This window comes from Cetorhinus maximus, chromosome 3 (genome assembly GCF_964194155.1).
Source record: "Cetorhinus maximus chromosome 3, sCetMax3.hap1.1, whole genome shotgun sequence".
NCBI classification, from domain to species: domain Eukaryota; kingdom Metazoa; phylum Chordata; class Chondrichthyes; order Lamniformes; family Cetorhinidae; genus Cetorhinus; species Cetorhinus maximus.
Window position 1 is genome coordinate 52,721,368 of NC_135881.1, and position 13,615 is coordinate 52,734,982.

General features: G+C 42.1%; 1 protein-coding gene across 12 annotated transcripts in view; it reads right to left on the reverse strand.

Annotated features, from left to right (window-relative positions):
• The window catches only part of mllt10 (MLLT10 histone lysine methyltransferase DOT1L cofactor), a 325,623-nt gene that overhangs the window by 238,149 nt on the left and 73,859 nt on the right, over positions 1-13,615 (reverse strand). For 8 of the 12 annotated variants that reach the window (XM_078538350.1, XM_078538343.1, XM_078538367.1 and 5 more), the window contains 2 exons: positions 12,148-12,251; positions 293-386 (listed from right to left, as the gene is read on the reverse strand). In XM_078538350.1, coding sequence (XP_078394476.1) covers positions 293-386; positions 12,148-12,251 — 198 coding nt within the window. The remainder of the gene's footprint in view (positions 1-292; positions 387-12,147; positions 12,252-13,615) is intronic. The other 4 variants (XM_078538371.1, XM_078538370.1, XM_078538372.1 and 1 more) reach the window with 1 other exon arrangement.

The following is a 13,615-nucleotide window of genomic DNA, read 5'->3' on the forward strand; positions in this document are numbered from 1 at the left end:
AAACTCACTAGTTTTAACACTCTCTCATTACTAATTAAGTGTTCAAGATTTTTTTAACCACCTTCAGGCTAACAGGCAGTCCACATCCCTTTTACACAACATATATACAAAATACCCTGTATAGCAGAAGTGAAATGGTGACTCAGAGTAGCAAGCAAGGTTATATGGTAGAACACTTGTTTGAACTGCTTGTTTGCAGAAACTCAATTCAATCACGAAGAGTTGTTACTTTGATTTCTTTTTTTTTTTACAAAATTCTTGCCATTACCTATGAAAAATTCATCGAACTTACCAATTTGCCAAAATGGTATTTACAATAGCCACAGTATTTAACGTTATCAGCTTCCGAACCTTCTTCTTCACACAGAAGTCCTGCCAGCTGTGCACTGAACAAAAAACAATAAAGATTATCAAGGTAATACTACCAAAGATACTGAATTACATGATGTAAAATCTGCTGAGCAGGTTGCACCTCTGATTGAAGTTACTTCTTCCTTCTTTCCTCCCCTCCCCAAATAGCTTCTTAGCAAATAAAGTGCTACTCTAAATGCTATCCTAGCTTCTTCTCTTGTAATAACTCAAAAAACTCACTAAGGTTCCTTAGGCAGCATCTTCCAAACCCACAACTGCTACCATCTAGAAGGACAATGGTAGCAGATGGATGGGAACACCACCATCTGGAAGTTCCCCTCCAAGCCACTCATGGTCCTGACTTGGAAATATATCACCTTTCCTTCACTGTCACTGGGTCAAAATCCTGGAGCTCCCTTTCTAACAGCACTGTGGGTGTACCTACACCACAAGGACTGCAGCGGTTCAAGAAGGCAGCTCACCATCATTTTCTCAAGGGCAATTAGGGATAGGCAAGAAATGCTGGCCTAGCCAGTGACTTCCACATCCCATGAAAGAATTTTTAAAAATGCAATTTTCCACTATCTTTTTGCATCTAGTAAAACTTCATCGGTTTGGATCTGAAAAGAACTATATCACTACATAGTGGGAGATGGTGGCATAGTGGTAATGTCACTGGGCTAGCGGACCAAGGCCCAGGCTAATATTCTGGGGACATGTGTTCAAATTCCACAACGACAGCTGGTGGAACTTAAATTGAATTAATAAGTCTGGAATATAAAGCTGGTCTCAGTAATGGTGACCATGACAACTATCATCAATTTTCTAGTTCGCTAATCAAGGAAATCTGCCATCCTTAACCAGGCTGGCTTACATATGACTCCAGATCCACAACAATCCACCCTTAACTACCCTTCGGAATGGCCAAGCAAGCCACTTTGTTCAAAGATAATTAGGGGTGGGCAATACAAGCCCATCACCCATGACACCCACATCCCACAAAAGAAAATAAAAGAAACTACAGGCTTAGTGAATGAGGACGACACTTTTTATAGGACTATGTCATAGGGTTTGGAAGGTACCAAGTTTGATCTATGGTCTGTACTGAATTGGGGGTCAAAGGGTTAGAAAGGATAAGGATGGTGAAGACAGTCGAGATGCTCTTCACCCACAAAAAGTTCCAAATGGTCAGCATTCAAATAGTCTCTCCTAATCAAACTCCTACTGCCCAGTTTCACGTTCCAATCCCTGTTTAGAACTGTGGGCAGAGGTGTGAAGGCAGGTTCTTGGCGCCTCTAAATCAGACAGCTCCGGGCTGATACAGTTCATCAGTCTTAATTGGCACTCTAACTAGAAAAAGTTAACTCTGATTTCAAAACCCCCAACAATGGGTTAACTAGCAAGGTATACGTTGGCTGATGCTGCAGATCAAAAATAGTGCCAACGGACTGGACACCGATGTCAAGGGTAGATGAGGCTCGTCAGCCTGCTCGGCAGCTCATCTAGGAGTAGTACACCTTCAAAATCAAACCTGCATCCTTTTAGCTGCTACAATTGTGTCACAAATTGCGCCAGTGTAGTATTAGCTGCCTTGAATGAAGGAGTGAGAGGCGCTCTCCACAAACCCCACCCACTTAAATATACTCAACATGCAAGTTGCCCAGCAAGTTATCAACCAAAACATCAGACATACCAAGCCCCCTGGCATGGGGAAGTGACGACAGGGACAGGTAGAAGATGCTACTGGCAGTCTACAGTCACAACGCTGCACGCATTCAGCCTCAGGGTGACACTTGCTCTCCACAGATCAGGGCATATGTGGAGTTCATATCCTCCTGAAGCAACAGAGCAGACCTTTACGGGTACAGTGCTGCTCTCTAAACACAGCCTGCTCTCCCTGCACCTGCCAGGTTACCACTTCTGGCTGGCCATCTATTTACAGCTGTTGAAATGTAAAGAACGAGGCTACTAGTCATTATAAGCTCGGTTCATGGAATATCAGAACGCTTCTAGACGACAATACGAGACCAGTGCACAGAACAGCCCTCGGAGCCAGAATGCCGGGCAGGTACAACATCGACATAGCCGCCCCAAGCGAAACTAGGCTCGATGAGGAGTCTCAACTCGAGGAGGCTGGTGCAGGCTATACATTCTATCGGCAGTTGCTGATAAAAACAATCTGAAAGCTCTCTAAAGTCTGCAATCAGTTAATGGCCCCAAAACCAACAGTGTGACACCCATAGGAAAAGAGTATCTAAAGCTAGTGTTGATCCTCTAGAGAGGGAATCTGGGGAATCAATAATGGAAAATAAGGAAATGGCAGAGGCATTGAACAAGTATTTTGTGTCTGTCTTCATTGTAAAAGACTTGGAAAACCTTCCAAAAACATTTGAAATCGAGGTGAAAGAGAGGCGGGAACTTAAAACAATCCCCATCAACAGGGAAAAGGTGCTGGGAAAACTATTAGACTCAAACACTGACAAATCCCAGAACCAGATGGCCTGCATCCTAAGGTCTTAAAAGAAGTGGCTGCAGAGGTAGCAGAGGCATTGGTTATATTCTTCCAAAATTCCCAAGATTCTGGAAGGGTCCCAGCTGATTAGAAAACAACAAATGTAATACCTTTATTCAAAAAAGGAGGGAGACAGAAAACTGGAAACTATAGGCCTGTTAGCCTAACATTCGTCATAAGGAAATTGTTAGAATCCATTATTAAGGAGGTTGTAACAAGATACTTAGAAAATCATAATGGGATCAGGCAACATGGTTTTGCGAAAGAAAAATCGTGTTTAATTTATTGAAGTATTGCTGAAAAGAAGCGAGGCTTTTGAAGCTTTTTGTCTTGCACTCATCAGGACAGGTGCGCAAGAATAACAAATCTCAGAACAACAATTTATACTGCATGAGAAGAGGGTGTTGATTGGTTGGTAAGAGAACTCTGATTGGTAGAGGTGTTGCCATGGAGAATGTGCCAGGGAACACTTAACTGCCAAGCTTTTGTTTAAATTCAAACCAGGCAGGTCAATTTTGAGTAGTCAAGGCATTGCCATGGGGAATGAACTAGCAATATTCAAGTTCTGTGCTACCAAGCGACTTATCAGAGTTCTTTGAAGAAGTAACAAGCAAGGTGGATAAAAGGCAACCTGTAGGTGTGGTGTACTTGGATTTCCAGAAAGCATTTGATAAGGTGCCACATCAAAGGTTACTACATAAAATAAGAACACATGGTGTAGGGAATAAAGGATTGGTTAGCTAACAGGAAGCAGAAAGTAGGGATAAATGGGTCTTTTTCAGATTGGCAAGCTGTAACTAGTGGAATGCCACAGGAATCAGTGCTGGAGCTTCAACTATTGACAATCTACATCAACGGCTTGGATGAAGGGACCGAATATATGTTAGCTAAGTTTGCCAATGACACCAAGATAGGGAGGAAAGTAAGCTGTCAAGAGGAGGCAAAGAGTCCACAAAAGGGGAACAGATAGGTTATGCGGGTGGGTAAAACGTTGGCAGATCGAGTATAATGGGAGAAAATGTGAACTTGTCCACTTTAGCAGGAAGAATGGAAAAGCAGCACACTATTTAAATGGAGAGAGATTGTAAAACTCAGTGATACAGGGGGATGTGTGTGTCCTGGTCCATGAATCGCAAAAAGTTAATAAGCAGGTACAGCAAATGATTAGGAAGGCAAATCAAATTTCGGCCTTTATTACAAGGGGAAGTAGGGAAATTTTACTGCAGCCGCACAAGGCCTTGAGACCACATCTGGAGTACTGTGTACAGTTTTGGTCTCTGTCATTTGAAAAAGGATATAACTGCGTTAAAAGCAGTTCAGAGAAGGTTCATGTGACTCATTCCTGGGATGAAGGGCTTTATCTTACGAAAAAAGGTTGAACAGATGGGCCTATACCCATTGGTGTTTAGATGAATAACAGGTGATATTATTGAAACATAAGATCCTGAGGGGATGAATAGAATGGATACCGGGAGGATGTTCTCTCTTGTGGGGGAGACTAGAACTAGGCTACACAGTTTAAGAATAAGAAGCCTTTTAAGATGGAAATGAGGAGAACTTTTTTTCTCAGAGGGTCGTTAGTTCTGTGGAATTTTCCTCCCCAGAAAACAGTGGAGGCTGGGTCATTGAATTTATTCAACGCTGAGTTAAATAGACTTTTGATAGACAAGGGAAGCAAGAGTTATGGGGGCAGACAGGAAGGTGGAGTTGCAAGCACAACCAGGTCAGCCATGACCGTATCGAATGGTGGAGCAGGCTCGAAAGGACAAATGGCCTACTCCTGCTCCAAAAGTCCTATGTTCCATCCTCTCAGCAGATGGCAATCAGCTCCCAATAAATAGGCATGAGATTCTCTCTTGTTGGGAAGAGCATTTCAGCAATCTCCTAAACCAACAATCTATCGTTTACAATGATACCATTGAGTCACTTCCATAGCACCACACTCTAGAAGAGCTTGATCCTTCTCATCGTGAAAGCCATAAAGGAGCTTTCAATGGACAAGTTTCCAGGAGCTAATGGCATCCCAACTGAAGTATTCAAGTACGGAGGGACTCAAATGGTCAGGAAACTCCCTAGTCTCTTCTGCCTAACCCTTCATCCGCAAGACTATAAGAATGTCTCCATAACTCATCTCTACAAACGGAAAGGGAACAAGTCCAACTATGACAATCATGGAATACCATTTCTTTCAACAGCAAGCAAAATTCTTCCAAGGGTTATTCTTAACTGGATTGTCGCTCACCTCATTGACCCTGTGTACCCAGAATCACAGTGTAGTTTCTGTGCAGGACGGGGAACAGCAGACATGGTATTTGCAGCACATCAAATTCAGGAAAAGTTCCACGAACAGAATGAGGACCTCTACATGCTGTTCATTGACCTGACCAAGGCTTTTGACACAGTAAACTGGGAAGGCCTGTGGAAGGTTCTGTACAAATATTGCTGCCCTGAAAAGATGATCTTTGTCATTTTCTCATTTCACAATGGCATGATGGTCAGCGTGATGCAAGGTAATATGTCATTGGGTACCTTTCCTGTTACCAACACCATCAAGCAAGGTTGTATATTGGCTCCATCCCCGGTTTCCATATACTTCTCCACCATGTTCCAGTTCATACTCAAAAGGTCCTGAGACAGAAGTACACGTTCAATTCAGGGCAGACAGCAACTTCTTCAACTTGTTAAGGCTCAAGGCTTGCACAAAGGTTATTTGACAGCTACTGAGGAAACTCATTCGCAGATGACTGCACTTTCATTCCATATACTCCAGAGGACATTCAGCTGCTTGCTATTGGCTTTGCCCTCGCCTGAGAACACCTTGGCCTGACGATAAGTCTGAAGAGGACAGTGACCTTGTATCAACCCACGCTTGGCTACTACTCTAGATCCCACAGTCAGCAATAACAACACACCTCTCCATTCTGTACAGAAGTTTTGCTATCTTGGGAGTATTTTCTCCAATAACACGATTCAGGATGATGAAATCAGCCATCGCCTGGCAAAAGCAAGCTCAGCGTTTGGCAGGCTCACTCACAAGGCTTTGGAAAGAGCTTGGAGTTTGGCGCAGAGATAAGATCAAAGTCTATGAAGCAGTGGTTGTTACATTGACTCCTTATGGGTGCGAGACTTAAATAACCTACCAGCATCACATAAAGCAGCTAGAAGCATTCCATCTTCACTATCTGAAATCTCTTTACAACATCAGGTGGCAGGGCCACACCACCATAAGATGTAGGAGCAGAAGGCGGCCATTCGGCCCATCGAGTCTGCTCCGCCATTCAATGAGATCATGGCTGATCTGATAAATCCTCAACTCCACTTTCCTGCCTTTTCCCCATAACCCTCGATTCCTTTACTGATTAAAAATCTGTCAATCTCAGCCTTGAATATGCCTAATGACCCAGCCTCTACAGCCCTCTGTGGTAAAGAATTCCACAGATTCACTACCCTCAGAGAAGAAATTCCTCCTCATCTCTGTCTTAAATGGGAAAATCCTTACTCTGAGATTATGGCCTCCGGTCCTGACTCTCCCACAAGGGGAAACAACCTCTCAGCATCTCCCCTGTCAAGACCCCAAAGAATCTTGTGTCTGTCAATAAGGTCGCCTCTCATCTTCTAAATTGCAATGGGTACAGGCCCAACCTGCTCAACCTCTCCTCATAAGAAAATCCCTCCAGACACAGGATCAGCCTAGTGAACCATGTCTAGACTACCTCCAATGCCAGCACATCTTTCCTTTGATAAGGCAACCCCCAAAATTGTTCACAGTATTCTAGGTGTAGTCTAGCTAGTGCCTTGTATAGATTTAGCAAGACTTCCCAATTTTTATACTCCATCCCTTTTAAAATAAAGGCCAACATTCAATTTGCCTTCTCTATTACCTGCTGAACTTGTATGCTAGCTTTTTGTGATTCATGCACAAGGACCCCCAATTTCCTCTGCGCTGCAGCTTTCTGCAGTGCTTCTCCATTTAAATAACATTCAGCTCTTCTATAGCTCTTGCCAAAGTGCATAACCTCACATTATATTCCATCTACCAAGTTTTTGCCTACTCACTTAACCTGTCTATCCTCTGTTGACTCTGTCACCCTCACCACTTGCCTTCCTACATTTTTTTTTTAATTCATTCACGGGACGTGAGTTTCGCTGGCTGGGCCAACATTTATTGCCCATCTGAAGTTGCCCTTGAGAAGGTGCTGTTGAGCTGCCTTCTTGAACCGCTGCAGTCTATGTGGTATAGGTACACCCACAGTGCAGTTAGGGAGAGAGTTCCATGATTTTGACATATATATATATATATATATATAGTAAATAATTGTGGCCCTAGCACTGATCCCTGTGGCACTCCACTAGTTACACGTTGCCATCCAGAAAATGCCCTCCTCCTTTATTGCAACTCTGTCTTCTATTAGTTAGCCAATCCTCTATCCATGCTAATACTCTACCCTCAACACCATAGGGGTTGGGTCATACAAACTCGAAACATTAACTCTGTTTCTCTCTCCACAGATGCTACTAGGCCTGCTGAGTTTTCTTGTTTTTGTTTCAGATTTCCAGCATCCGCAGTATTTTGCTTTTATATTACCATGGGCTCTTATTTTATTAAGTAACCTTGTGTGTGGTACTTTATCAAACCCACTTTGGAAATCCAAATATATTACATCTACTGCTTCCCCTTTATTTATCCTGCTTGTTACAAATTTATTAGAATTCTTTGAGGTCAGGCATGATTTCCCCTTCATGAAGCCAAACTGACTCTGCTTGATTAGATTATGTATTTCTAAATGCTCTGCTATTATATCCTGTATAATAGACTCCAACATTTTCCCAATGACAGATGTTAAGCTAACTGGCCTATAGTTACCTTTTTTTGTCTCCCTCCCTTTTTGAATAAGGGCTTTACATTGGCAGTTTTCCAATCCTCTGGGACTTTTCCAGAATCTAAGGATTCTTGGAAGATTACTACCAGTGCATCCACTATCTCCGTAGCTACTTCCTTTAATATCCTAGGATGCAACCTATCAGATCCAGGGAGCTTATCGATCTTTAGCCCCATTAGTTTCGCTAGTACTTTTTCTCTCATGATAGTTATCGTATTTATTTCCTCCCCCACTTTTTCCCCTTACTTAGTATTTTTGGAATGCTATTGGTGTCTTCTACTATGAAGACTGGTGGAAAGTACTTATTCAACTCCTCTGCTATTTTCTGGTTCCGCATTATTTCCCCAGCCTCGTTCGCTAGGGGGCCTATGTTCACTTTGGCCTCTCTCTTCCTTTTTATAAGAAGCTCTTACTGCCCATTTTTGTATTACTTGCTAGTTTACCCTCAAAGTTTATTTTCTCCTTGATTTTTTTTGGTCATCTTTTGTTGGTTTTTAAAACTTTCCCAATCCTCTGGTTTACCACTAATCTTTGCCATATTGTATGTTTTTTCTCTCAATTTGATACTATCCTTAACTTCCTTGGTTAACCATGGTTGGTTTATCCCCTTCCTAGAATCCTTCTTCCTCACTGGGATATATCTTTGTTGTGAGTAATGAACTATTTTCTTAAACGTCTGCCATTGTTCATCAGCCATCTTTTCTCCTAAACTCTTTTCCCAGTCCACTCCAGCCAACTCTGTCCTCATTCCTTTGTAACTACCCTTATTTAAGTTTGGCACAGTTGTTTCCGACCCAAGTTTCTCACTCTCAAGCTGAATGCTAAATTCTACCATGTTACGGTCACTGTTTCCTCGGGGATCTTTTACTGAGATCATTTATTAAACCTGCCTCATTACACATTACCAGATCCAAAATAGCCTGATCCTTGGTTGGATCCACAACATATTGTTCTAGAAAACTGTCCTGAACGCACCATGAATTCTTGCTCGTGGCTACCTCTGCCAATTTGATTTTCCCAACCTACATGAAGATTAAAGTCACCCATGATTAGTGTACTGCCTTTATTAACATGCCCTCACTGTCTCCTGATTTATTCTCTGTCCTATAGTATAGCTACTGTTAGGGGGCCGATAGACTACTCCCACCAGTGTCTTCTTCCCCTTGTTATTTCTTAGCTCCACCCATATGGATTCGACATCTTTCAATCCAAGATCATTTCTCAAAATCTCCAACACCAAGGTCTTTACAAAGTGCTGCATACCTGGCATTGAGAGCATGCTCATCAGAGCTCAGCTTCATGGAGCTGGTCATGTGCAATTCTCACATAACAAAGGTAGTACTCTACAGCCAGCTGAGCATGAGAACCCTCACCACAGGATGTCCCAAACTTAGATATACAGACAATCTGAAAGGCAACCTCAGAACTTGCAAGCTGGATCCTAATGCATGGGGTCTATCCAAGGCTTTTTTCCCCAAATGGAGAAGTAATTGTCATCCAGCAATTTCGATGTCTGAAGAGAACAGAGTCAAGTGGCTTCAGGAAAACAAACGTAGCTCAAAGCCAATGCCTCCATTCATCCCTCCAACACTGACTTCATATACAGTTTTTGCAACCAGTTATGCAAACCGAGACTTGGCCTAACATTACACAAGATGACATTAACCTAGGCTGTAAACCGTTTTTTTTTTTGCTGAACACTCATTCTTCAAATCTTGGGAGAATCCATTAATTATCCTGAATTAATTTGTCTCAGCCAGAGTAGGTCAGTTGCCATGACCGGCCTCAGTCTCGAGATAATAGCAGGTGGAAAGCATTAGCTGAAAGTTAGATTTGAGAGGATTTATAAATCAGCATAGTGCTGAAATTCTTCATACTAGCTGCACATCTGGCCAAGGCTCAAACCCATACTTCCCAGCTGTCTAATGACAAATTAGTGACTAACCTCCTTTGGGGGAAAGGGAGAAAAGAGATGGTGGTAAAAGCAGGTTCCTTTGGAATGTAAGTGACTCCAATATGCAAAGCCTGATATGCAGACTTGTGAATCAAATACCTGAGCCAGACTATAATACAAAAGCAAAAAACTGCAGATGCTGGAAATCCAAAACAAAAACAAAAATACCTGGGAAAGCTCAGCAGTTCTGGCAGCATCTGCGGAGAGGAACACAGTTAACATTTCGAGTCCGAATGACCCTTCAACAGAACTAAGTTAAAATAGAAGAGAGGTGAAATATAAGCTGGTTTAAGGGGGGGTGGGACAAGTAGAGCTGGATAGAGGGCCAGTGACCTGAGCCAGACTGGCCTGCAGTATTTCAAAGCACCACTGACTGAACAACGACTTAGTTCATCAATAGGAGCTTGTGGTTTAGACTTATCACCAAGGTCTGGGATACTTCCTCGTCAGCTCTAGTTAGTTAGTCCACGTTAGTTCAGGTTGAACGAGCAGCATGAAGCTCAATTCTAGTAGCTGTACAGTTTCTGGATGATTAAACTTCATTAGTACTGTGGTGCTCAACTGATGGCCCTAAATTGCAGCTCTGCTGATGTGCACCTATGTTGTCTAAATTGAGGTTAGTGGATATGCCTCAAGAGGAACAGTGTGCATTACCTTTTCACAAGTCACTTAGCTAAGTGGTTTTCATGTATAAGCATGGACAATAGGCATCAGAATATTTCGTAATAGGGGCATCACAAGTCAATCCTAATTCTATGTTCAAGTGATATTAACAGACATGACTTTGCAACAAGGAACAGAAGTTGGCAGTGAGAAACTAGAACATAACCAATTAGTTCCCTCCCACCCATGCACACAGAGATCAACCACAGCACACCAACCACTGGGCCAGATGAAATCAGCTAACAACAAAGATCTGGTATCAAACTTAGGACCCTACTGATCTAAATGGGCCGGTACCACATGATAGTGTATTGATATGTTGAAGAGATCTGCACTCCTGTTCAACAACCCCTGAAGAAAATATATGAATGTCAATTGAATATGGCATTAAGCTTGTGTATGATGCATCATGCCCACAAACACCCACCCCAGCACCTTATTGAATGCTGACATGTACCTACAAGGCTGGTATGTGAATAAGCCATTTGTGCGAGGTACTGAAGGGAATCTGGGCCTGTGGGTCTTGCTCAGCAAGGTATCAACACCTTGCGAAGACGAGGGAAGGAGGCAATGTTAAATAATTCTCCAACTGGCTCAGTTGGTAAGGTCACTGTGTTCCTGGGCCACATCGTCACTAAATCCCATATTCAATTTCCAGTTAACTGCTCACTAAAAGTAGTGGAGATGCTGCAAATGGCCACAAAACCGCTAAGCTAGAATAGGACAAAGATCATCCAGGTTTCCCAACTGTAATTGTTATCCAGTAACTATTGCTAAAAGAACACGTTTGGACTTCGGGTAAGAGCAGGATCAAGTTTGATTATGATGCATCCAGGTTTACGGTCAGTGTCTACACAATAACAAAAGCCATTTGGGCAAGTTTCCAGAGGATGTCCAGTACCTGCTGAACCATACTGTAGGAAATGTGAACCTTTTTATACTTTTATATCTTTTATACTTTATTTATACTTTGTGTTAAGAATTCTTTTTTATTTGCATTTTGAATGAGTTCCTGGTAGGTGAAGAGTTGATTTTAGATGTGTGAGGAAGAGGCTTGAGTTAATTAGAGCCTCTGGCTGCAAGGGGTAAAAGGAATGCAGAAATTCGGACAGATTTCAAGAAGACATAGGGAGAGAAAAGAAGAACAAGAGTCACGAGCCATCTGTAGCCACTAGAGTCAATGGGAAGGAAGAACCATTTGAACTAGGATACTGATTGCTTTGTTTTGTTAAGTATAACTTCTGTTGCTTTATAAATTATTCTGATAGAGACACTTGACATCAAGTGCCTCTTTGTCCAAAATTTATCATCTAGTCTTTGAAATATTAACTTCGGCATACACCAGGTTGGCTTGAATGCCTGTTTCTATTGTAGATTTGATATAATTCTTTTCCCAACATTGCTTCCAAAATTTCTCATTTCCTCTCCTGAAGCTACCATATCATACAGGGGAACTGTTCCGCATATGAGCAGACATCCCAGATGGCCATTATCCATATGCAAGTCGAGGCAAGACTGTCAACTGATATTTCAATTGTGAAGAACATCACTGCTTAACTCAAATATTTTGCTGGTGGCATGTAATGATACTAAATATTACATATGAACCGTTGCAACATGCCTCTTCTTGCTAGTTCAGAAGTGCCAAGGCGTGTAAAAGCACCAGTGTGAGATCAGCCAACTTAACATAGTACTGGAGATCATCCTGACTTATATTGCTGAGTATAGCATTCTACATATGCAGGCGTCCTTATCTCCATTTCTCACAAAGAAAATATAATACTAACCAAGTCACATGAAAAGCCTGTCGACATCCATGCTTATTACAAGTCATACAAGCACCAGTTGCTGCTTTGCTTTCTCGGCCTTGTTCCTCACAAATGTAGCAAGTCTGGAGGGAAAAATGAACAAAACCTAATTTTTAAACCAGCAATTCTTAATAACAGATCCTATTTCACATACATTATGATTTTACAATCAAGTCAAAAAGATCACAGGGCCACAAAGAATTTAATACATTTACCAGTATTATAGAACTTCCATACAGTGCACACTTCTGTTACTGCAATTTTTAATCACACTTTCTTTCAGCATTTATCACTATAACCGGAATGTCAACATTTCCAATTCAACTTTGGGAATACAACTGTCAGTGTTAGTTTCCTTGTAGAACAAATCTCAGCTGTCTTTTGGCACACAAGCACACACACACTGTGTCACTTACACAACTGTGTCTCTATGTAAATATACTTGCATATGTATGTGCGCGCATAAATTTTTTTATTCATTCATGGGACGTGGACGTTGCTGACTAGGCCAGCATTTATTGCCCATCCCTAATTGTCCTTGAGAAGGTGGTGGTGTGCTGCCTTCTTGAACAGTGCAGTCCATGTAGTGCAGGTACACTCACAGTGGTGTTAGGGCGGGTGTTCCAGGATTTTGATCCAGCGACAGTGAAGGAACAGCGATATATTTCCAAGTCAGGATGGTGTGACACTCGGATAGGAACTTCCAGGTGGTGGTGTTCCCATGTGTCTGCTGCCCTTGTCATCCTAGATGATAGTTGTCAAGGGTTTGGAAAGTGCTGTCCTTCCAAACTCACGACCACTATCTTCAACTATCCACATGACATACCACAGTATAGTCCTCTGGTTGTATTGCTATTCATTTGCATATCTCTCATGTTAAATACATGGCGGCTGAATTCTGCCTTAAGGTGCAAGTCAGTTCCAACTTCTTTAGTGCACCGTTGCACCCATCAGAATTTGAAGCACAAAATAGCACATAATTCTGCAAACTAAATTTCAATATTTATTTACACCTCCAGGTGTGAACTCAGATACAGCTGAGGATGTCGTGTTAAGGAAAATAACTACACACATGTGAATGTTAAAGGGAGAGGAATAATTAAACACAAGTATCACAATGAATTGAAAACTTACTGAATTTTTGCCCGAGCGCCTTAAAAGTAATCTTGAACCATTTGCCAGCCTTTGTCAGGGCTGAAGCAACATGGGGTTAAGGGGTAGGCTAATACGATAGGAAGAGGAACCTGTGGGTGTAGGCTGGAGACAAGTTGCGGAGCAGCAAAACAACCAGGTCTATTTAATAGCTGATTTCCAAGTGCTGTTATGAACAACATCTGTGCCATTCCACAGGATCTGTAGGTTTGAAAATATTGCCAATTTTCAGGCTACAGCTAACATGTTACTGCATATGCAAGCCCTCAACTAGAGAAATCACAGGTGTGCTTAA